Source organism: Garra rufa, chromosome 12 (genome assembly GCF_049309525.1).
Source record: "Garra rufa chromosome 12, GarRuf1.0, whole genome shotgun sequence".
Lineage (NCBI taxonomy): Eukaryota > Metazoa > Chordata > Actinopteri > Cypriniformes > Cyprinidae > Garra > Garra rufa.
This window is the reverse complement of record NC_133372.1, coordinates 13236006-13260997: the sequence shown is the minus strand read 5'-3', so window position 1 is coordinate 13260997 and position 24992 is coordinate 13236006. Positions and strand designations below refer to the sequence as shown.

Here is a 24992-nt window from a genome sequence, read left to right as displayed (position 1 = left end):
CTTCTCCTGACTCAGTGCCTGTGGAAAAAGTCATCTAAAACAAACACTAATTTTTCTTCACTCTTTCTCTGTCTCTCTCATGGATATTTGAAAAGAGTAAAGCTTGTTTTGGCCATGCTTATCTCTGAAGAAAAATATCTTTGAATTTTAAGCAGCAGCCTTTGGTTTCATACTTTAAAAGTAGACTTTATAGTCAGGGTCTTATATACGTCACATGGCAGTTTGTTAAAGGGAAACCAAAAAAGAAAATTTAGCATCCATTTTAAATTCCATCCAACAAAATGTTCAGCTATTTTAAGCTAAAGTTCATAAAGATGATGGAAAACATGATGAGCCGACCTATGACAGACCTTTGAGCAGTGGTTTACTGTAATAGACCTTGATTATTCAGAGGACTTGGATTAAACTGCTCAATTAATATAGATTGATAGTTTAACTGGAATGGATTTTAACCTCTCAGATTTCTTTTAAAATATCTTCATTTGTGTGTCAAAGATAAATGAAAGTATTATGGATTTAAAGCAGCATGAGGGTAAGTAAATGATGATAATTTTCTTTTTTGAGTAAACTAACCTTTTAATTAAAGCCTGCTGCTGTCACCTCAGGTAGATCGAAGACAAAAGGAAATATCTCGGCCATTTAAGGAGGTTTGGGGCAACCAGCTGCATCTTATATTAAGTTCCTCTCTGTTACACATGAAAAATGCTGTAACCAGCAAGAGAGAAGTGAAAAGTGTTTTCACTTCAACTCTCTATGCCCTCTGCAGGAAACCAACACACTAAAAGAAGACAACTGCTAGTGTTTGCTGAAGCATTTCTTGCTTTGAAACGACATTGGACTCCTACAGTATTTCATACTCACTTGGAGGAGTCTGTTAGAATTTGTGTGCCGTTTTCAGCAGGACACATGAAGAAAAAGTGTGTCAGGTAGTCCATAGGGATTATCTGAAAAAGCTCTCCCTGTCTTCCTGTTCCAGTTCATGTGACTCATAAATCTGGTGGGGTCTCCAGGACCTATATATGGCACTCAATATTGGTGTTAATGTCTCTTTCTGATCCACTGAGACCAAGAAGTTTGGATTCGGCCATGGTTGTCAAGCACTGTCTGTAACCAGTGCATTTGATTTGAAATGACTGAAATCATAAACATTTACCTTCATAAATCATCATGAAAGCAGTCTTTCAGTTCATGTAGCACTAGATTATGTTTGAAGGATTTGATGTTTATCTGCTTACCCCCAGGGCATCCAAGATGTAGGTGACTTTGTTTCTTCAGTAGAGCACAAACAACGATTTTTAACTCAAACTGTTGCAGTCTGTCAGTCATATAATAGCAGTCAATCGGACCAATGGCTTTGAGAGACAAAAAACATACACAGACAGAACCAAATTAAACCTTGTAGCTCGTAACAGTACATTGAGGTGTTAAGATGCGAAACAATTGATCTGTGCAAGAAACTGAACAGTAATTTATATCATTTTTTTACCTCTGATCCACCGCAATGTCCAACTGTCCTGAGTGTGTTTACAACAGCCAGAGCATGAAACAAAGTCACCTACGTCTTGGATGCCCTGGGGGTAAGCAGATAAACATCAACTTTTCATTTTTAGGTGAACCGTCCTTTTGACAAGGAGTGTCAATGTTTATTTGGCCATCCCAGCTAACTAGAAACTGCAACACTGACCTAACCAGTTGCATGGATCTAAGACAAGTCTGCCTGTGTAACTGTCCAATGGCAAACATTGAAGAAACCTGTTCGAAAACAGTCATTTGTCATTTCCGTTTGCTGAAGATGTGGCACATATACCAGTCAAAAGTTTTGAACAGTAAAGTTTTTAGTCTTTCTGCTCACCAACCCTGTCTTTCTTTGATCCAAAGCACAGCAAAAACAGTAAAGTTTTGAAATATTTTTACTATTTAAAATAACTGTTTTCTATTTGAATATATTTTAGAATGCAATTTAGATTCCAAAGCTGAATTTTTTGCATCAATACTCCAGTCACATGATCCTTCAGAAATCATTCTAATATTCTGATTTGCTGCAAAAAATCTATTTATTTATTTATTAGTATAATGTTTGAAACGGCTGAATATTCTTTTTCAGGTTTCTTTGATGAATAGAACATTTAAAAGAACAGCATTTATCTGAAATAGAAATCTTTTGTAACAATATAAATGCCTTTATCGTCACTTTTGATCAATTTAAAGCATCCTTGGTAAATAAAAGTATTAATTTCTATAAATTCTTTTCCCCCCAAAAAATTTATAGTGACTCCAAGATTTTGAATGGTATAGTATATAATGTTACAAAGCTTTTTATTTCAGATAAATGCTGATCTTCGGATGTTTCTATTTATCAAAGAATCCTGAAAAAAAAAAATACTTAACTGTTTTAAATATTGATAATAATAAAAAATAACATTTCTTGAACAGCAAATCAGCATATTATAATAGCTTCTGAAGGATCATGTGACACTGAAGACTGGAGTAATGATGCTGAAAATTCTTAACTACATTTTAAAATAAATGTATTCAAATAGAAATTCCAATAGTAGCAGTTATTTTAAATAGTAAAAATATTTCAGTATTGCAGTATTAATGCTTTTGCTATATGTTCAAATGAATGCAGGCTGAGCAGAAGAGAATTCTTTAAAAAACATTTTTAAAATGTTTTTCAAAATTCTTTAAAATCTAACTGTTCAAAAACTATTCCTTTATTAAAAGTAATGTAGACAGATATCACATTGTAGCTGACAGATTTTTTTTAGGTCAAACATCATCATATATGATAGTAGTTGAAAATGTCAGGCTATTTACTAAAGGATTGCATATACTATTTTAAAAAAGCATAGCATAGGTTTAAATGCCTAATGGTGATATTTGTCGTTATTTAAAAAGACATCGTAGTTTGCAAAAAAGTAGTTTGCGGAAGATACAATCCAGATTCCACCTCTCTGTGTGGTGAGACTCTTGTGAAGGAATCCAAATCAAGCCTAACAGCATAAGAAAACTTGCTAAATCTAAAGAAACCTATTCCAAGTGTTAAGCCCAATTGCTAATTCAGTTTAGATTTGTGCTCTCCTGCTGTGCAAGAAAGTCCTCATGCCCAGCAGTGATCACTATCTTTTTTATTAGTGCATAAATAAAACATTTTAGCCATGTTCGCGTAGAGGCTACAAGGCTATTAAATGCAAAATCTCATTAAATAACATAAGAGGAATTGTCTCGCATGTGGCAGAGAAGCTTCTGTTACTAAACAACCTGCTACGGTTCCTGTAAAAAAGGTCTATTGTCCATTGTTGGCTTTAAGAAGGTACAAAAGGTGCTCATTTTAGTCAGAAGTCAATTTTAGAAGTCAGTATTGCCATGGAACATAGAAACAAAAGAACAGGTATGATAACATTGACTGACTTGCTATCAATAATAATGTTGATGATGATGATGATAAGAATTTGTTCCAAACAAATTTGAAATATATTAATTTTAAGTTAAATCTAGGATTTTAAGTCAAGAATTTTACATTTTGATGCCTCACGACTTTCATAACTTGTTTTTTTTGTCACAGCTTTTGCAGAAGCTGCAGAAAAGGGTCATTGTGGTTGTGTCAATAGCAAGTGAAAGTTTGCAGCCCACTTGCTTTATTAATCTCCCACAGCAGGTCTTGTATTTTATTTTATTTTTTTGTGTTTTAGCAGCAGTGAAAGACCAATCCCACAGAGAGTGACAATACCATAAAACGTCATCTCCATGGAGACAACCAGCTGAGCAGAATTTATGACATTTTCTGTCGTATTTCTGTCAGTTGTCTGAATAATTTTTGATGGTTAACCTAAGACCATTAAAAGATGATTCGTAAAGATAGATAGTACTTATTACCCACTGTTTTCTCACAGGAAGTATAGTGAGAAGATGAATTAAGGAGGGGAATCTCTCTCCTCCACAATGTTCTGATGTGAAAAAGACACAGACACGTGCTTGCAGCTCAACATGCAGTCAGCAAGCTGCCACAACATACTGCATCCAAACACACACACACACACACACACACCATTCACATACTGCCCTGTTATCACTGCTGTTTTTGCAGTCTGTGGTTGAGACATTTGTGTGAGAATTCTCACAACAATTTTATTTATATAAATTATATTTCCAGTAGGCTATAACTTTTTTCTTTTTCTTCTTTTTATACTCTTGGTAAGTTCCCCTAAAACTTTATTTATTTCCATGTCTACGTAAAATAAATCCCAGATATAAAATGTACTCTCAGACCTTTGGACCACACTATGTGAATTTCTAAACAGTGCATTTGTTGAGATTAGGTGTGTGTGTGTGTGTGTGTGTGTGTGTGTGTGTGTGTGTGTGTGTGTGTGTGTGTGTGTGTGTGTGTGTGTGTGTGTGTGTGTGTGTGTGTGTGTGTGTGTGTGTGTGTGTGTGTGTGTGTGTGTGTGTGTGTGTGTGTGTGTGTTGGATTTAACATCAGTTCCTCTTGTTCATGTTTGACTCATACAGTATGATGTGGGCAGGGTGGGCATGCAAGGTTCTGTTCATCAACCATGTCTGTTAACGTTATGAAGTTATCTATATGCCTACTAGAGGCACAAATGATTCATAGAAGTTATTTCAAGTGCTTGAAAAATCTAGATGGGTAAATATATGTAGAGAATAGGAACTCTCTTTATCACATGTGGGCGGGCAGCCCTTTCTTTCTGACGTAGTAGTTTTGAAGGTATACAAATTTTGCTTATTTAGGGATATAAAATAATCATAGAAGCGAGTGGAGGAGGTGTATTAGACAGGCTTCTTCAGAGCAGTGCCATCTGGTTCACTGGTTTTATCTGTTCTGAATGTCTCTGCCATACGTTGCCTTCTCAATAAATCTCACAGTTGAATTTATTTCTTGTATTTAATAGGGGTGAGAGAAAAAAATCAATACACCTAACTATCGCAATTCTTTTTTAAATGATTTAAAAATCCATTGGTTTTCCTCAGAATTTATTTATATTTAATTATTTAACTTTTTCCTAAAAGGTGGTAGGAAAAAGTTGTTGCACTTTAAGCAGCAACGCGCAGACGATCGGCGTATGACATCAAAGTACTGCGAGAGCGATTAGAAAGCATTCAGAGTCATCTGCTCTCTCAGGGCTCTAGACGTTTTGAGACAATTTTTTTCTGCCGATGGGACTAATTTTTGTGAGTGGTCGCACTGGTATGACCACTGCGTTGTTCAACTCATAAGCGCTGCCATTTCTGTTGCATATGAGAAAAATCTAATGGCAAACTAAACTAAATCGAAGCTAAACTGCGCTACGTTTTAGCTGCGCAGTGCGGGTCGTTTATCAGCTCAGACCGCAAAGCAAACAAACTTGTACGAGCTCAAAACAGCTTAGGCGCGGTCACACTGCACTTTTTGTTCCATTGACTTTCATTCATACGCATGCTAATGCGTCAGACCGGAAAGTTTTCGTATTTCGCTGCGTTCCAAAGTTCAAGCTTAGTAAACTCTGACCTGCGAATTCGCATCACATGACACCAAGTGACCAACAGGAGATCGATACATCACAGCATGACCTCTAACTGAATGAAAAGAACCAAGTTGCCAAGTTGGTTTTGTGACACTGTTACTTAGGCCTGTCGCGATAGTCGATAAATCGATTAATCGCACGATAAAAAAAATGACCTCGATAATTTTTCCGGCCGCGATAATTTCATTTGCATACTTGTTTGTTATCCGCGACTGAATGACAACTCTCGTTTCCTTAGCGTAGGAGAAGCGAACCCTCTTGTCAGTTGCATTGTCTTCTGTGTGGGGAGGCGGCGCTTGTCAGTCACATGGACTTTGTGTGGGAAGGCGGGAGTGCTTGAGGCGACTGCAGAGAAGAGCAAAAAGACGAGACGCAAGTTGTGACATGGAATTGGTTTCAAAGCCAAACGCGCCAGCTGCCGTGTGGGAGCACTTCGGATTCAAACCGAATGACCGTGGTGAACCACTTAACCTGAGCGAGCCGGTATGTCGCATTTGTTGTAAAACAGTATCGACTAAAACCGGTAACACAACAAACATGCACATGCACCTAAAACACAATCATCCGTTGCAGTTTTCCCAGATGGGAATTTTTTTTTTTTTTTTTTGTTAACAGAGACTGAGAGTCCATTGCTTTTATTGTTTTTGGTTGTTTTGTTCATTGTTATTGTGGATATTTAAAATGTTTTCCATTTTCAGTGTTAAATAGTCTAAAAATAAACGTTTTTGAATTTTGAAAGGCGTATATGTGCATTATTATGCCATTATCATTATTCTAGATGAAAATGGTCTCAGATCGACAATATTATCGTTTATCGCGATAATTTCTTGGACAATTTATCGTCCAGCAAAATTTGTTATCGTGACAGGCCTACTGTTACTGCACAGTGCTGCGAGATCCTGTAAGAAGTGTTTGAATTAGGGCTGTGCAATTAATCGTTTCTGTTTCAATTTCAGCTTTAAACCATGAAAATGCAGTAATCGAGATGAAACGATTATTGCGCCCCATTCCCTTACTAGTGGTGTGCTTTCACTCCTCCATAAAAGCCTAATTTCACATGCAAATCAGCAAAATCATGTAATCACGTAAAATACGTGTCTAACAGTATATTGCATCCATGTGGCACTTAAAGCGGCAACAAATCCTTTTGCCATCTCTGTGCTTAATATTAAATAATCATGATTATGATTTTTGCCAAAAAACGAGCAGCCCTAGTTTGAATTTGCCACACAATGAAAACGGCTGCTGCAAGATCTAGTGAGAATCATTTGAATTATACCTAGAATTGTCTGTTATAAACAGCGCTGATTTACGTCAGAAAACCAGAAGTATTATTGCTAACTATAACCTTGTAGTAGAAATAATAATACGTTATTTATTTCAGGGTTTGTACCCCTGCTGAAAAAAAACTAGGCTGGTTGGCTGATTTTAGCTGGTCAACCAGGCTGGTTTTAGCTGGTCATAGCTGGTCAGCAAGGTGGCCAGGCTGGGAGACCAGCTAAAACCAGCTTCCAGCACTCTGAGGACTTTAAAGCTCTAAAATGATCCAATTTGAATGTTATTTTTAATGGGATGACCAAAATATACTTTGTGGTAAATAGAGTAAAATTTGTTTTGCTGGGAAAACATGACTAAAACAGTTTACAAATATAACATAGCACTTTATTTTATTTCAGAAAATATTTTCTATTCATTTTGTTGAACATTTGAATCGGCAGAATATTGTACCAGTCCTAATAGCAATATTGAAACGCAATACTTTTAGAATTGAAATTCTTAAAAAATTTCTTAATACATAATATATACGTATCGGCACGGAAGTATTGTGATAGTATTGAATCGGAAGGTAGGTGTATTGTCCCATCCCTAGTATTTAACAACCCCAGAAGCAGAGCAAAGGATATTGCTAATACAGAATTTTTCAAATAGTGGAATTTTTCAAAAGTTAAATAGTTGAAAGGAAGCAACCCTCAACGGATTGTTTCTATTTCAATTCTGGAAGCTGCGATTGTACTCTAAAACCATCCAGTGGTGCCTGTAGGAAAAGTGGTCTTGTGAAGTTCAGTTGTTTGTCAAACACTACTTTAATGTTCCTGCGTTTTCACCATTTCTGAAAAAAAGTATTTCTCTTTCTTTCTCTTGCTCTCAGATAACAGAGGCGGAAACGGCCACACAGGAGTGTGTCTGGCTGTGTGTGGGTTTCCACCACTCCTGTTACTTCAACACACACACACACACAAACATCCTGCCAAAATGTCACGGAGGGAACGGCCGTGGTCGGTGTACAGGTCGAACACTTTCGAGCTTTCCTCAGAGATGCTTGGACTAGCATTGGAAGGTATACAGTAGTACTTCTCAGCTTGTCTTTTGATATAATCTTGTATTTGATTTTACTTTACATTACATTAAGTCAGAATTATATAAGCTCTTTCTCCTCTTTCTAGGAAACAGTCAAGATCCAGATGAGCCAGTACTAGAGTTCAGTCTAGGTCTGTCTTGATTTTTTTCCAACCATCCCATCCTCAAAATTGTTCTAAAGCAACAGAAATGGCACCACAAATGAGCACTTTTCCATTAGCAGTCATCACTACTGGAGATCTAATGGTTCAGCTGGCTAACAGATCTGATCATAGACTGTACTGTAAATGACGCTGAACAGTAGTATAAATATTTCTTTGAGTGTCCTACTGTATGCTTAAGTGAAGTTAACCACTAAAGCAGCTGCGTTTGTATTAAGTGACTGCCTCTATCTCTCATAAGTTGTAAATAAAGTGGTTTAACAGTGGAGGTCTGATTATATCACTAAGAACCGGCTGGTCTTTACAAATAACACTTGAGGTGCACTGTAGCTCATTCATATATACAATGCTTCTTGTGGAAAATCTTCACACTGTCGTGACCCTGAATGTAAATGTATATGTGCTTGTGTGTGATTGTATAGTCTGCAGCGAGCTAACCACGCCGTCTCTGGACCGCAAACCCAACAGTTTTGTTGCTGTGAGCTGTACCACACCTCCTCAGGCTTTCTGGACCAAACATGCACAGACAGAAATCATTGAGGTGAGCGATTCAGATTCTGTAAATTGATTCATTTGGGCATATTAATGTTATAGCTATTTCACCTTTTAAAGGGATAGTTCACCCAAAAAAGAAAATTCTGTCATTAATTACTCCCCTTCATATCATTCCAAACCTGTAAGACCTTTGTCATCTTCAGAACACAATTTAAGGTTGTTGTTTTTTTTTTTATCAAATCCAAGAGCTTTCTGACCCTGCATAGACAGCACTACATTCAAGGCCCAGAAAGGTAGTAAGGACATAATTAAAATAGTATGTGACATCAGTGGTTCAACCTTAACTTTATGAAGCTACGAGAATACTTTTTGTTCGCAAAGAAAACAAAAATAATGACTTTATTCAACAATTTTGTCTCCTCCATGTCAGTTTCCACCGCATATTTACAAGAGTACCACTGTGTACTCAGACACTGGCGTTCTCGGCGCTGTCAAAATAAAAGTCCCATTTATGACACATCAGCCAACAAAAAAACGTATTGCCAGATTCAGATAATTACAATTTTTCAAATATCGGCCGAAAAATTTGTTTTCAGTGTCGCACAATTCATCTGAGATCATTTTAATATGCTGATGTTGCAGTTTTGCTGCGTAGTATTTTCCTGGAAACTGTACTAATTTTTTTCAGGATTTTAAAGCAATAGGATTTGTTGAAAAAGAAATCAAATAGTTAATTTAGTTCATGTATCTATGTTTTTGTAATCCTGTTTTTATGAGCATTTTGGAGTGTCACATCAGAAGCAAGTGACGGAAACACCAAATTTCGGGGAATTAAGTCCTAAATGCGCAAAAAAGTTTTTACACTCACTTGAGGTAGTTTGACTTGTGCAAAAAAAAGTAAATGTAAATAATAGGAGATAAAACACATTTGCCAAATAAATTCACAAGTAATTTAATATACACTACCAGTCAAAAGTTGACTATTTAAAAAAAAAATGAAATAAATATTTTATTTAGTAAGGATGCTTTAAATTGATCAAAAAAGATAAAGAGACATTTATATTGTTACAAAAAGATTTTTATTTCAGACAAATGCTTTTCTGAACTTTCTATTGATCAAAGAAACCTGAAAAATTCTACTCGGCTGTTTTCAACATAATAATAATAATAATAATAATAATACGTTTTTTGAGCAGCAAATCATAATATTAGAATGATTTCTGAATTATCTCTGAAGGACCATGTGACTGGAGTAACGATGCTAAAAACTCTATGAAAGCTATGAGAGCTATGAAATCACAGGAATAAATAACATTTTAAAATATATTCAAATAGAAAACAGTTACAGTGCCTTGCGAAATTATTCATACCCCTTCATTTTTTTTTCACATTTTATGTTGCTGCCTTGTGTTAAACTACTTTAAATTACTTTTTTCCCACATAAATCTACGCTCCCTACTCCATAATGGCAACGCAAAAAATTGGTTTTTAACATTTGTGCAAATTTATTAAAAATAAAAAAACTGAAAAGATCCTGTTGCATAAGTATTCATACCCTTTTCTGGGACACTCGAAATTTAGCTCAGGAGCATTCATATTGCTTCTAGATGTTACTACACTTCGAGTGGAGTTAAACTGTGGCAAATTCATTTGAATGAGTATGATTTAGAAAGGCACACACCTCTCAGAAAAGGTCTAACAGCTGAAAATGCATATCGGAGCAAAAAAAAGTCCTGAGGTCAAGATAACTGCCTGTAGAACTCAGTGACAGACTTGCGTTAAGGCAATGATCTAGGGAAGAATTCAGAAAAAAAATCTGCAACATTGAAGGTTCACAGAAGCATTATTCATAATGGAAGACGATTGGAACAACTAGGACTCTAATGTCTGCCAGCCCCCATCCAAGCTGACAGAGCTTGAGAGGTGAAAAGGTGAGGCAAAGAATGGCAGATAATTGCCAGATGCAGATGTGCAAAGCTTGTCACATCATACCCAAAAAGACTTGAGGCTGTGAAGGTGCTTCAACTATGTACGGAGTTAAGGGTATGAATACTTATGCAATGTACTTATTTCAGTGTTTTATTTTTAATATGGTTTATAAAAAATTTTATTATTCAAATCTGGTTTTTGCTTTGTCATTATTATGGTGTATGGAGTGTAAATTGATGTGGGGAAAAACTAATTTAAAGCAGTTTAACATAATGCTGCAACAAAACAAAATGTGACAAAAATGAAGGGGTATGAATACTTTTGCAAGACACTGTATTTTAAATAGTAAAAAATATTTCACTGTACAATTTTACTGTACTTTGGATCAAATAAATGCAGGTTTGGTGAGCGGATGAGACTTATTTAAAAAACATTCAAACTTATACCGTTCAAAAACTTTTGACCGGTAGTGTATATATTCAGTGGCGTCTCCTACTTTTCTTAGTGATATTTGGTGGCAGTTTATAAGGAAGTGATGATTTTGCTCTTTTTGACTTCTATTCCAGTTTTGCGCATAGGTTAAATTCACAACTTTGGACAAAAAACATACTGTAGCTTCTGATTCAGATGGTAAATCTTGTGTTTGTGAGCCTTTTTAAATAATTCATTAAAAGTCAATTGAAGTACACAATAAAAAGACGCATTTGTTTGTTTTATTTGTTTGTTTGTTTGTCTTATTTTATGGTACTCTGCCTAATGTTCAGAGGAAATCTGGCATATAGATTGGTCGTTGGTTTTTAAGAATCATTATCAAGATTGATCAAATGAAGGTTACAGTTAAAGGAACACTCCGCTTTTTTTGGAAATAGGCTCATTCTCCAACTCCCCACGAGTTAATAAGTTAAGTTTTACCATTTTGAAATCCATTCAGCTGTTCTCCTGTTCTGGCGATATCACTTTTAGCATAGCTTAGCATAGATCATTGAATCCTATTAGACCAATAGCATCGCGTTCAAAAATGACCAACGAGTTTCAGTATTTGTCCTATTTAAAACTTGACTCTTCTACAGTCATATCGTGTACTAAGACCGGCGGAAAATGTAAAGATGCGATTTTCTAGGCCGATAAGATTAGGAACTACACTCCCATTCCGGCTTAATAGTCAAGGAAGTTTGCTTCAGTAATATGGACGCAGCAGGCGGAGTAATATCACGCTGCGCCTGAAATTAGTTCCCAGTTAGGTTAGCATTTGCACATTTGCTGCGTGATATTACTGTGCCTTCTTTGTCCATATTACAGCAGCAAACTTCCTTGACTATTACGCCGGAATGGAAGTGAAGTTCCTAACCTTATCGGCCTAGAAAATCGCAGCTTTACATTTTCCGCCGGTCTTAGTACACGATATAACTACAGAAGAGTCAAGTTTTAAATAGGACAAATATCGAAACTCGTTGGTCGTTTTTGAACGCGATGCTATTGGTCTAATAGGATTCAATGATCTATGCTAAGCTATGCTAAAAGTGATATCGCCAGAACAGGAGAACGGCTGAATGGATTTCAAAACGGTAAAACTCAACTTATTAACTCAGGGGGAGTTGGAGAATGAACCTAGTTCCATAAAAAGTGGAGTGTTCCTTTAATCACAAAATCTATATTTTTGCCCAGCTCTAGCATTGACCATTTGTGGTCAAGTTTTTTCTAGAACAATGCGGACTGATATGGATGACTAATTGAAACAAATGGTTTGACCTTTGTTTTACAGGGTACGAATAATCCCATGTTCCTCAGCAGTGTGGCTTTCTTCCAAGACTCCCACATTAACCAGCACACACAGGTCAAGCTGTCCGTGTACGATGTAAAAGATCGCTCACAAGGAACGGTGAGATGCATACCACGCACAACAAATGAGAAGCACAGCTCTGATTCTGCTACTCTTTCTTAATCTTTTCGTCCTTTTATTTTATTTTTCTTGCTTTCTAGATGTACCTTCTTGGCTCAGCGATGTTCCCAGTGAAGGATCTTCTGCTGGAAAAGAACCACAGACTAAACTTACCTCTCAGGTGATCCAGCCACCTTTGTTTGAAATCACAACAGTTTGAGCAGTCTCCTAGTAGAGGTTTATTGCTGAAAAGGACGCAGGCATATGCATATATTGACATCTGTTATCATTTTCCTCAGGTCAGCAGAAAACAAGCATGTGGGTAGTGTTACAGTCATTGCCTGGCAGCTAGAGGAGAAGAGAGATCAGCATACACCAATCAAACAACTACAAGAGACCATCAATGGCAGGGTAAGCCTTCCTATGTGCCAGTGACCCGACTAACGGCATGTTTGTTCACTACTTTTTACTCATTCTGACATGTTTTTGGTCTTTCGTGTGCCATTGCTGCAGACTGTTCTCCCCGTGGATGAGAGTCTGACAGAATCTGTGGGAGTCCGTGCGAAATACGCCTCTCTGTGGAAAGACTCCTTTCTACGATCCGGTAAGAATGTCAGCCTCTAGAGGAATGGCTTATTTTTCACACCCTAAAACTTATTCATTGCGATGGAAATGTAGTTTATGGCCGAATGTGTGGGGCATATAACTGTTTCATTGATTTCAAGAGCAAAGATAAATGTTTTTAAGCCAAACACTTCATTTTGGCTTCAGTTAGGACCCCAGGCTTCACAGGAAGTATTTAGAAGCATTAGAAGTGCTCTTTGCTTTGAAAAAGCATCTGTTTGTTCTTTGTTCTGTTGTTCTGTGACTGTGGACTTTCGATCAGTGTATTTTTGTCCTGCCTGAAAACACCATCTCCATATGATGAGCTCTCAAATGGTTGGGACTCACAAATGTCTAATAATTAAAAATTAGGCAAAATATGACGCGACAGTTAAAAATGTATACATGTATTTGCGTAACACAACAAAATATCTAAACTAAGGGCATTTTCACTATTTATAGCAGACTTTTTAATCAAAACATTTGGCAAAAGTTTTTGTAAAAACAGGTATATTGTAAAAAATATTAAAAAATAAGTGGGTTCTATTTTAATATATTTCAAAATTGTATTTATTCCTTTGATGACAAATCTGAAATTTTGGTAACTATTGCTCCAGTCTTTAATGTTAAACATTTATTGTTTAAAATAAATGTTTAATATTTTATAAATTCATTCATTCATTCATTCATTCATTTTTGGAATTTTTGATCAGTTGTATCCATTCTTATTAAATAAAAGGCTTTTTTCTAAAATAATAAACATATATCCCAAACTTTTGAACAGTTGTAAACAAAATATTCAGATATACGCTACCAGTCAAAAGTTTTTGAACAGTAAAATTTATGCTTTTTTAAAGAATGCTCTTCTGCTCACCTGATTCAAAAAAATATTTAATTTAATTTATTTCTGTGATCAAAGCTAAATTTTAAGCTTTATTTATCCTGTTTTCAGTGTCACATGATCCTCCAGAAATCATTCTAATATGCTGATTTGCTGTTCAATAATTTTGTTTATTATTATTATTATTATCAATATTTAAAACGGTTGAATACTTTATACACTATACACTATATCATTCATTATACCTTTTGTTTTTGTTAAAGAAATTATAGAAATAAATACTTTTGTTTAGCACAGATGCTTCAAATTGATCAAAAGTGATGGTAAACACGTTTATAATTTTACAAAAGATTTTTAATTCATGCTGTTCATTTGAACTTTCTACTCGTCAAAGAAACTTCAGAAAAATAATACTCAACATCATAATAATATGTTTTTTGAGCAGTAAATCAGAATATTAGAATGATTTCTGATGGATCACGTGACTAGAGTAAGGATGCTAAAAATTCAGTTTTGAAAGCACAGAAATAAATTGCCTAGAAAACAGTTTTTTTCTAATAATAAAAATATTTCAACATTTTACTGTTTTTGTTGTACTTTGGATAAAATAAATGCAGGCTTGATGAGCAGAACAGACATGAAAGAAAACTATTTTTATTTAATTTACACCTTTTTGTAGTAATTTGAAAAGCAGCAACATTGCAGAAAATTTTCAGATCAGTGACATCTGTGCTCCCTCGGTTCTGAAAAGCACCAGCCACCGCTTGGAACATGCTGCTTAATGTCTCTTTGGAAAATATCGACAGAAACATTGCTGATACTAAGAATAACTAATGATAATTATGTTTTATTGTTGTCATAGTGCTTTTCCCAAGCTCAGTGGCACTTAGTTCCATTTTTATTGACAGAAGTGAAATCCAGGACCAGGTCATAATATCCTAAATGCACGCATATACAGTTTTAATGCTGCAGTCTGGCACAATTGATTTATCTTAATGGTTTAATTCTATTTCTGTGTCTTAGTGTTTGGTGGCACCATGTCGCGCATGTACCGTTTTCCAACCACTGATGGGAACCATTTACGGATCCTGGAACAAATGGCTGAGAGCGTCCTGTCACTTAACATCCCACGACAGTTTGTCAAACTCTTACTGGAAGAGGATTCCTCCAGGTATTTATCATAATCTCAGACAAGCACACAGTTGCATGCACACTATGACCATTTTAATTGCAAGAATACATTCAAGCCTGAAATTATTCATACCCCTGGCAAATTCTGACCTAAAGTTACTTTTATTCAACCAGCAAGTTTGTTTGCTTTTTGACTGGAAATGACACAGGCTTCTCCCAAAAGATAATAAGACGATTGTGGAAAAAATAATATTTCTCAGCTTTTATTTACATTTGAACAAAAAGTGGCATGTCCAAAATTATTCATACCCTTTGCAAACCGTCACATTCTATGGTCTAAGTTCTATACCATTCAAAATAGTCCAAGCTGTTCTAAAGCATCATAATTACTCTGATTAATTGGGAACAGCTGTTTTAATCAACTCAACAGGTGAAAAACAGAAGCTCTCTGCTGTTGGTTTTTGGACAGTCATGGCTAAGACAAAGGAGCTCACTGAGGACCTGCGGCTGCGCATTGTGGCTGCTCACAAGACAGGAAAGGGCTATAAGACCATATCTAATTGTTTTAAAGTTCCAGTAGCTACAGTGCAAAAGTATTATTAAAAAATACAAGATGTTCCGCACTATGAAAAATCTCAGAGCACATGGTGGAAGCCAAAAGTGACACCTGTTCTGGCCAGGAAGATAGTGAGAGAGGTAAAAAAAGAATCAAAGGATCACCACCAAGGCCATCCTGATGAATCTGGGCTCTGCTGGAGGCAACATCTCAAGGCAGACAGTCCAACAGACACTGCTCACCGCTGGGTTCCATGGACGCAGACCAAGGAGGACACCACTTCTCCAGATAAGGCACACAAAAGCCTGCTTGGCCTTTGCAAATGCTCATCTGGACAAAGAAGAAGACTTCTGGTCTTCTGTTTTATGGTCAGATGAAACAAAAATTGAATTGTTTGGCCACAATGACGTAGCCTTCATTTGGCTTAAAAATGAGAAGCCTTCAACCCTAAGAACACCATCCCCACTGTCAAACATGGTGGTGGGAACCTAATGTTTCGGGGGTGTTTTTTCAGCCGGTGGACCAGGGAACCTAACTACAGTAAACGGCACCATGAATAAGGAGCAATACATCAAAATTCTCAACAACAACGTCAGGCAGTCTGCAGAGAAACTTGGCCTTGGACTCCAGTGGACATTTCAGCATGACAACGACCCAAAACACACAGCAAAAGTGGTGAAGAAATGGTTAGCAGACAAAAACATTAACATTTTGCAGTGGCCCAGCCAAAGTCCTGACTTAAATCCAATTGAGAATCTGTGGAGGGAGCTAAAGATCAGGGTGATGGCAAGGAGACCCCCCCAACCTGAAAGAGTTGGAGCTCATCGCTAAAGATGAATGGGCAAAAATACCAGTGGAGACATGCAAAAAGCTGGTCAACAATTATAGGACGTATTTGATTGCTATAATAGCCAATAAAAGCTTTTCTAATGATTATTGAGAAGGGTATGAATAATTTTGGACATGCCACTTTTTGTTCAAATGTAAATAAAAGATGAGTAATATTTTTTCCACAATGATGCCTCTTGTACATCGTCTTATTATCTTCTGGGAGGTGCCTGTGTCATTTCTAATAAAAAAAAAAACTTGCTGGTTAAATAAAAGTAACTTTAAGTCAGAATTTGCCAGGGGTGTGAATAATTTCAGGCTTGACTGTATATAAAAGGGCACTCCTTTACATGATCGCGTGTTTTGATGTTCGTAGAGTATCTGAGCTGGAGGAGTTGGGGGAATTATCACCGTGTTGGGAGAATCTCAGACGGCAAATTGTGACGCAGTACCAGAGCATCCTTCAGACCTATCAGGATACACTCACAGACCTGCAGGACTACAAAGGTCAGTCTGCATTTGGAGGTTGCGAGAGGTGTTCCTGTGGTGTTGCACGTTTTACTTCAGACCTTTCAGATGTTCAGTACTTTATCACAAACACATGATCATACAGTGGGGTCCAATGATTTGAATTAAACTAGCATTTAAACATTAAAAAAAGTTATTCTTTGCTATTTCTAGTTCACTAATCAAATAATTCTTAAATTATAACATGAAATCAAATGACAAATCATGACAAAGTTTGATAATTTATGGCTTTTTTTATTTGCATGTCAAATATGATAACATGAGTAGGCTTTGTAGGGTTAAACTTGCAAAAAACGCTTTCAGATGACCCAGAATTCTATGAAAGATTCTCCAGTGACCTGAAAGACTAAGAATAGTAGACATGCCTGCTCTGTTTGAATGATAAAGGGGTATCAAGAGACTTCTTTCTCTCTCTCTCTCTCTCTCTCTCTCTCTCTCTCTCTCTCTCTGTTTTACAGGTCCATCATTTAAAGCCAGTAATCTGAAAGCAGAGAGGAAATTGGAATTTATGCCTACCAACCTCCATGTGCAGAGAATGAGGGTTCAGGATGAGTCTGGCTGTGGTTAGATAGCTTTCATTCATTCTGTGTGCTTATTTCATTAGTCATCCTGTTCCCCTTTTCTTTATTTCCCTTCACTTGAAAGGGTTTTGTCACTGCACTGTATTCTTGTTGGGCACTTTGGTGTATGTGCTTTTACTGAGTCAGTCCCAGCAGGCAGTAGGTGGTGTTATTCAGAGCACTTAGCACATGTAAATAGTCTCTCATACAGAAGTTTTGATGCACTCGACACAAACACACACTTAGAAGATCACTGATGTTCTTTTAGTTTTGATCCCCCAGTTGAGCAATTACACTTCAAAAGTATAGTGCTACTTGGAGACATTAGGATTATATCTGTCCCAAGTAACTGAGTAAAGCTGAAAAATATCATAATAATCAATATTACTCATTGCAGAGTAGCTTATGGAAGCCTATGACTTTATATCTCACACTTGTTTCGTTATATCTAAGAATGCGACTTCTCGCAACTTTTTTCATATAGCTGCAACTTTGTCTCCTAATTGTGATTTTTATATCACAGTGCAGTTTCTCATATTTTTTTCAGATAATTGTGACTTTATCTTACTGTACGGCTGTGTCGCACGCTAAATTTAAACTTAAAATGTGATGTCTTCTGACATTTTATCCTGTAATGTAACTTTACTGTGCATTTAACAGTGCAACTATTTTGCACATTTGCAAATTTATAGTTAAGATCGAAAGTTTACATACACCTTGCATAATCTGCAAAATGTTCATTATTTTACCAAAGTTAGAGGGATCATACAAAATGCATGTTATTTTTTTTTTTAGTACTGACCTGAATTAATAAATTATGAATTAAAAATAATCGTTTACATACGCTTAATTTTTAATACTGTGTTGTTACCTGAATGATTCACAGCCCGCTGTTATTCAGAAAAATCCTTCAGGTCCCACAAATTCTTTGTTTTTTCAGCATTTTTGTGCATTTACACCCTTTCCGACAATGACTGTATGATTTTGGGATCCATCTTTTCACACAAAAGACAACTGAGGGACTCTTATGCAACAAATGCTCACTGTTGCTTTAGAAGGAAACACGGTGCATTAAGTTTATGAATCATAAATCATAAACTTTATGAATTTAAAGATTAGGGTGAAATTCACTTATTTTGTCTTCTGAGAAACGTAATTAACCTCTGTAGCTTTTGAAGGGCAGTGCTAAATTTAAAAAAAAAAGGTATGATATTTAGGTCAAATAAGAAAAATGTCCACATCTTCATTATATTCAAAAGTTTACACCCCTGGCTCTTAATGCATCGATTTTCCTTCTGAAGCATTAGTGAGAATTTGAACCTTCTGTAATAGTTGCATATGAGTCTCTCAGTTGTCCTCGGTGTGAAAAGATGGATCTTAAAATTATGCAGTCATTGTTGGAAAGGGTTCAAATACACAAATGCTGAAAAACCACAGAATTTGTGGTACCTGAAGGATATTTCTGAAGAACAGCGGGCAGTTTAACTGTTCAGGACAAACAAGGGACTCATGAACAACTATCACTAAACAAAAACAACAGCTGTGGATCATTTAGGAAACAACACAGTGTTAAGAATCAAGCGTATGTAACCTTTGGAACAGTGTCAATTTTGTAAATTCAACTATTATTTTCTCTTGTGCACTATATGTAAACGTCTTTTTATGTGAAATATCTTATTCAGGTCAGTACTAAATAAAAAATAACATGTATTTTGTATGATTCCTCTTATTTTGGTAAAATAATTAACATTTTGCTGATACTACAATGTGTATGTAAACTTGACCTTAGCTGTATATTTTCTACTGTAACTTTATGCCTCTCATTTATGATTTATATCTTGCAATGTGACTATTTCTCATATTCTCGTTTTGTAATTTCTCAACTTTATATTTTACAATACTTTTTTTTTTAATTTCAAAAGTATATCTTGGAGGGCAACTATGTATCTTGTAATGTGGATTTATATCTCACAACTTTATATCTGCAACTTTATTTCTTATTTTAAACTCTGTCATATTATTACCTTTTTTAATGTGTTACTCTAAGGCAGAAATAGGTGCCTAGAATACTGTACGTGTATGTTACACTGCTGTTATTCTTGTCAAAGTGAAGGCTCACTATTGTTCAATTATTTTCAACTACTGTCAATAATTAATTACATATAAAGAACGTTGTTCAGTTCGTAACATGGATGTGTGTATGTGTGTTTGTGTATCTAGATCACACCTATGATGTGGTTACGATCGGCGCCCCTGCAGCTCACTGCCAAGGCTTCAAAAATGGTGGTTTGCGGAAACTGTTACAGAAATTTGAAGAGGCAAAAAAAGTGTAAGTTGAAATTAACATGGTCTAGTTTTGAAAAAATTCAAGAAATGTGTGTGTGTACTGTATGTGTGTGTGGCTTAAGTCTAGTGCTAATTTAGATCTGTTCTGGTAGTTTCACTTAACTAAATTTGATCTATTTCCTTTTTGCTGTAATATGTTTACAGGAAATAAATTTGTGCAAGTTTCATTAAGGATAAAATTCTTAAAAAAAACTTTTAAAATCACACTAGCATTTTTTCTTAACCATCTTAATCATTTCATATTTAACTATTGTATTTATAACTGTACTGTGCTTTTTTTGCCTGTTAATAGAATGTATATTCTGCTTTCAAAAGCATTGCTCTCATTAGTGTTTTGTCACCTTCTGGGCTGCTTTTGCTTATTTGTTGGTTTGCTAGTGTTACATCAGTAGAACTTTTCCTTTAAGATACATTCTTAGTTTATTTTTCATACCTTTTAATTGCATTTTTGCTTTCTAATCAGCATTTATGAGGAGGAATGGTGAGTTAGTTTGAACTTATTTTTTTTGTTCGTTTGTTTTTTGTGCCATTTACTGCATGACATCTCTGATTTAAAACCTAGTGAGCTGCAGCATTATAACCAGAGCTCATCTAATGCATTGTGGGATTGCCTTCAACGTTGTCTTAAAATTTGAAGGCAACATAATAGGATTGCCTACATTTTGAAAGAGCTTTTGCAGCGGATGAGCGTCTATGATGCCTACGCTGCCTCACTATGTTTTGGAACAGAACGATATTCATTATTCTGTGATTTCATCATCCCTTCTCTGTGGTCGCTATAAAAGATTAATAGGAGTGTGTGTGTTTAAATAAAAAGTCTTAGAATTGTCTTTTGCTGAATGCACACATATACAGTTAAATCAAAAGTTTGCATACACTTTGCAAAATCTGCAAAATGTTAATTTTTACCAATATAAGAGGGATCATTCAAAATGCATATTTTTTTTATTTTATTTAATACTGACCTGAAAAAGAAATGTTATGTAAAAAGTCCACAAGAGAAAATAATAGTTGAATTTAAAACTGTTAAACAAGTTAAACTGCCCACTGTTCTTCAGAAAAATCCTTCAGGTCCCACAAATATATATATTTTTTTGTGTACTTGAACCCTTTCCATGATGACTGTATGGTTTTAAGATCCATCTTTTCACACTGAGGAAGGTTCAAACTCTCACTGATGCTTCAGAAGAAAACACTATGCATTAAAAGCCAGGGGTGTAAACATTTGAACAAAATGAAGATGTGTACATTTTTCTTATTTTATTTTATTTTTTTCATTTAGTGATGCCCTGTAGAATCTACTGAAGGTACTTGCACTTTTCCCAGAAGACAAAATAACTTAAATTTACCCAGAACTTCACATTCAAAAAGTGCCCCCATCACTTAATGCGTTGTGTTTCTTTCTGGAGCATCAGTGAGCATTTGAACCTTCTGTAATAGTAGCATATGAGTCCCTTAGTTGTCCTCAGTATAAACAAATGAATCGCAAAATCATACAGTTATTTTTGGAAAGGGTTCAAATACACACAAATGCTGATAAACCAAAGAATTTGTGGGACCTGAAGGATTTTTCTGAAGAACAATGGGCAGTTGAGCTGTTCAGGACAAACAAAGGACTCACAAACAACTATCACTAAACAAAAAAACAGCTGTGGATCATTCAGGTAACAACACAGTATTAAGAATCAAGTGTATGTAAACTTTTGAACAGGGTTATTTTTATAAATTCAACTTTTATTTTCTCCTGTGGACTATATCTAAACATCTTTTATGTAAAATGTCTTATTCAGGTCAGTACTAAATACAAAAATAACATGCACTTTGAATCATCCCTCTTATTTTGGTAAAATAATTAACTTTTTGCAGATTCTGCAAGGTGTATGTAAACTTTTGAGCTGATTTTGCTGTATATCTGTGCTTCCTGTTTATCTGTTCTTGTCATTTAGAATCTCAGGTCGATTGTTACATTTTTAGGCTGTGGTAATATATATTATTATGCATAAAGACAATTATACATATTTTTAGGGTCATTCAATTTTTATTTTTTTTTGCATTGTGACACATTTTAGCATGACTTACAATTTAAATAATATATACAAAAATAAAAAAAATCTCTAGCAGTGAATAATAATCAATAATTAAAACAACAGTGACAGTATCTCAGTGCAAAAAAAAAAAGGAAAGGATTAAAATAATGGTCCCTAAAATAGACATAATTTTCTTTATGCAAAATGTTCTTTCCTATATATCACATTTAAAGCTGAGTTGAAATATTACCTGATTCTTTGCAGGTTCACTCAATCATGTGTTTCCTCAAATGATATGTGACCCTGGACCACAAAACCAGTCTTAAGTCGCTGGGGTATATTTGTAGCAATAGCCAAAAATACATAGTGTGGGTCAAAATTATTGATTTTTCTTTTATGCCAAAAATCATTAGGAAATTAAGTAAAGATCATGTTCCATGAAGATTTTTTGTAAAATTCCTACTATAAATATATCAAAATGTAATTTTTGATTAGTAATATGCATTGTTAAGAACATAATTTGGACAACTTTAAAGGTGATTTTCTCAGTATTTTGATATTTTTGCACCCTCAGATTCTAGATTTTCAAATAGATGTATCTCGGCCAAATATTGTCCTATCCTAACAAACCATACATCAATAGAAAGCTTGTATATATCTCAGTTTTGTAAAATTTAACCTTATGACTGGTTTTGTGGTCCAGGGTCACATATGGTCTGTTCATCGAAGATGTACAAACACATTCCACTGTACCTTTGTACTGTACAGAAGCACTTAGTGAAACAGATCTGCCATTTTAAAGGTCTGATGGCATAATTCTCCTGCATCACAGATGACTCTGTTTGTTCATCCCTGAGCACCTCGTTCTCTTTGCTCTAAAAACCAAGTTTGAAGACCTGAAGTGTTTGGAGCTTGTCAAAGTCTCTGGAGCATCACTGTATGAATGAAATGCACAGTTATTATCTGTCTGTTGATGTGCACTATTGTAGTTATGTGTGTATGTGTTTACTATTAGTATGGTGTGTGTTTAAGTAACCAAGCTCTCTCTGGTCTAGCAGCAGTGCTTTGTCCAGCTCCCAGTCCATTGTCTACATCCCTCAGGATATTGTCCGTGCCAAAGAGATCATCTCCCATATCAACACACTCAAGACTCAGGTCAGCTATTACGCTGAGCGCCTGTCTCGCGCCGCTAAAGAACGCTCCGCTAACGGCATGGAGAGAACCCTCGCCATCCTTGCAGATAAGGTAAGTGTCAGAGAACTTCATATCCATTTGATGATACAAATTAACACATTTCTATTTTTATTTTATTTATTTTTTTTACTTGGACCTAGTGGGCTCTGAGGCTGAAACTATACCGCCTTTTTCTCTCTCACTTTCAGACACGGCAGCTGGTGATGGTGTGTGACTGTAAACTGCTGGCGTCTGCAGTGCAGGCCCTGAATGCAGCTAGACCGGAGTACATCGCCTCTAAAAACTCACCCTCTGCTGACTCAGAGCAGGTGATGCTGAGGAATGATCAGGACACACTACTGGCCAAATGGAGCGGCAGGAACAGTCGTTCATCCCTCCAAGTTGATTGGCATGAGGAAGAGTGGGTAAGAAAGGCCTGTTAACAGCAACATCTATTAAATGTAGGCTTAACTATTAAAAAGTCCTTTAGCTAAAGTTTAAAATATTTACAGACGTATTTACACATATTTTTGTGGATTTTCACATTTTCTGACAGCAGTTTGGATATATGGATTAAAATCTTGTGTAATCTGATGTAAATGTTCAGGTCTGTTGTAACTAATTTCTATTCTATTTTTAGTATATATTTTAGAAACATTTCTTATCACCAATTTTGAAAAAAGTTGTTCTGCTTAATATTTTGTGGAAATCATGTTACATTTTGCAACAATTTAAAAGTTTTACTATAACTTTTGATCAATTGAACTTTATTGATTGGTCTTTACTATGGAAGCCCATTTCTGCAATTAAATAAAAATTAAAACGAAGGTAAATTGCGATCTTTTTTTTCTCTAAATTGCATGATTGCTTTTTTTTAGAACTGTGATATAAACATGCAATTCCGAGTTATAAAATTGCAATATATAAACTCGCAATTCTGAGAAATGAAGTTAGAATTGCGTGATATAAATTCAAGAGTTGCGAGAACCTTTTCTCTCAAATGCGAGTTGTATCTCGCAATTTTGACTTTTTTCGTAGAATTGTGAGATATAAACTTGCAATTGCGAGTAATAATGTCCAATTTTTGAGGGGAAAAAAAGACTAAAATGCTCTCAGAATTGCGAGTTTATAATTTGCAATTACGAGTTATGAAGTCAGAACTGCAAGATATAAACTTGCAAATCTGACTTTTCTTTTCAGAATTGTGACAAACTCACGATTGTGAGTTATAAAGTCAGAATTGCAAGATATAAAGAGAAATGAAGTCAGAATTGCAAGATATAAACTCGCATTTTTGAGAAAAAAAAATCAGAATTGCGAGTTTCTTCATTTCTTTTCTTTCCAGAGTTGTGTGACATAAACTCACGATTGTGAGTTATAAAGTCAGAATTGTGACAAATAAATTTGCAATTCTGAGAAATGAAGTCAGAATTGTGTGCTATAAACTCAGTTGTGAGAAACTCACATTTGCCAGAAAAAGTCAGAATTGTGAGTTTGTATCTCGCATTTCTGACTTTTTTTCAGAGAATTATGAAATATAAACTCGCAATTGCGAGTAATAAACTCCAGTTTTGAGGAGGAAAAATACTGAAATGTTTTCAGAATTGTTTATATCTTATCTTATATCTTATAAAGTCAGAATTGTGTGATATATAAACTCACAAAATGACTTTTTTTCTCAGAATTGCATGATATAAACTCGTATTGTAAGTTATAAAATCAGAATTGCGGAATATAAACTCACAAATTCTAACTTTTCTTCTCAGAATTGCTTGATATAAACTCAGTTGTGAGTTGTAAAGTTATAAATTTATATCTAGCAATTCCTAGAAAAAAGTCATAATTGCGTGATATAAACTCTGATTAGAATTCTGACTTTCTCACAAATGCGAGTTTTTATCTTGCGATTCTGAATTTTTTCTTAGAATTGTGAGATATAACAATTTTGAGGGGGGAAAAAGACTGTTGCGAGTTTATATCTTACAATTACGAAAATTACAAGTGCAAAAAACTTGCAATTGCAAGTCAGAATTGCTTGATATAAACTGGCAAATC

The 24992-nt window shown here is 35.4% G+C and overlaps 1 protein-coding gene across 1 annotated transcript in view; it reads left to right on the top strand.

The window, feature by feature from the left end:
* Window positions 1–24992, top strand: part of inpp4ab (inositol polyphosphate-4-phosphatase type I Ab) — a 77525-nt gene that overhangs the window by 33353 nt on the left and 19180 nt on the right. The window contains exons 2-15 of the mRNA XM_073852185.1: window positions 7672–7860; window positions 7967–8011; window positions 8464–8582; window positions 12228–12344; window positions 12446–12525; window positions 12644–12755; window positions 12858–12948; window positions 14812–14959; window positions 16680–16810; window positions 17290–17394; window positions 19612–19720; window positions 20201–20218; window positions 22823–23009; window positions 23147–23362. Of these exons, the coding sequence (XP_073708286.1) occupies window positions 7776–7860; window positions 7967–8011; window positions 8464–8582; window positions 12228–12344; window positions 12446–12525; window positions 12644–12755; window positions 12858–12948; window positions 14812–14959; window positions 16680–16810; window positions 17290–17394; window positions 19612–19720; window positions 20201–20218; window positions 22823–23009; window positions 23147–23362 (1563 nt within the window). The 5' untranslated portion in view covers window positions 7672–7775. The remainder of the gene's footprint in view (window positions 1–7671; window positions 7861–7966; window positions 8012–8463; window positions 8583–12227; window positions 12345–12445; window positions 12526–12643; window positions 12756–12857; window positions 12949–14811; window positions 14960–16679; window positions 16811–17289; window positions 17395–19611; window positions 19721–20200; window positions 20219–22822; window positions 23010–23146; window positions 23363–24992) is intronic.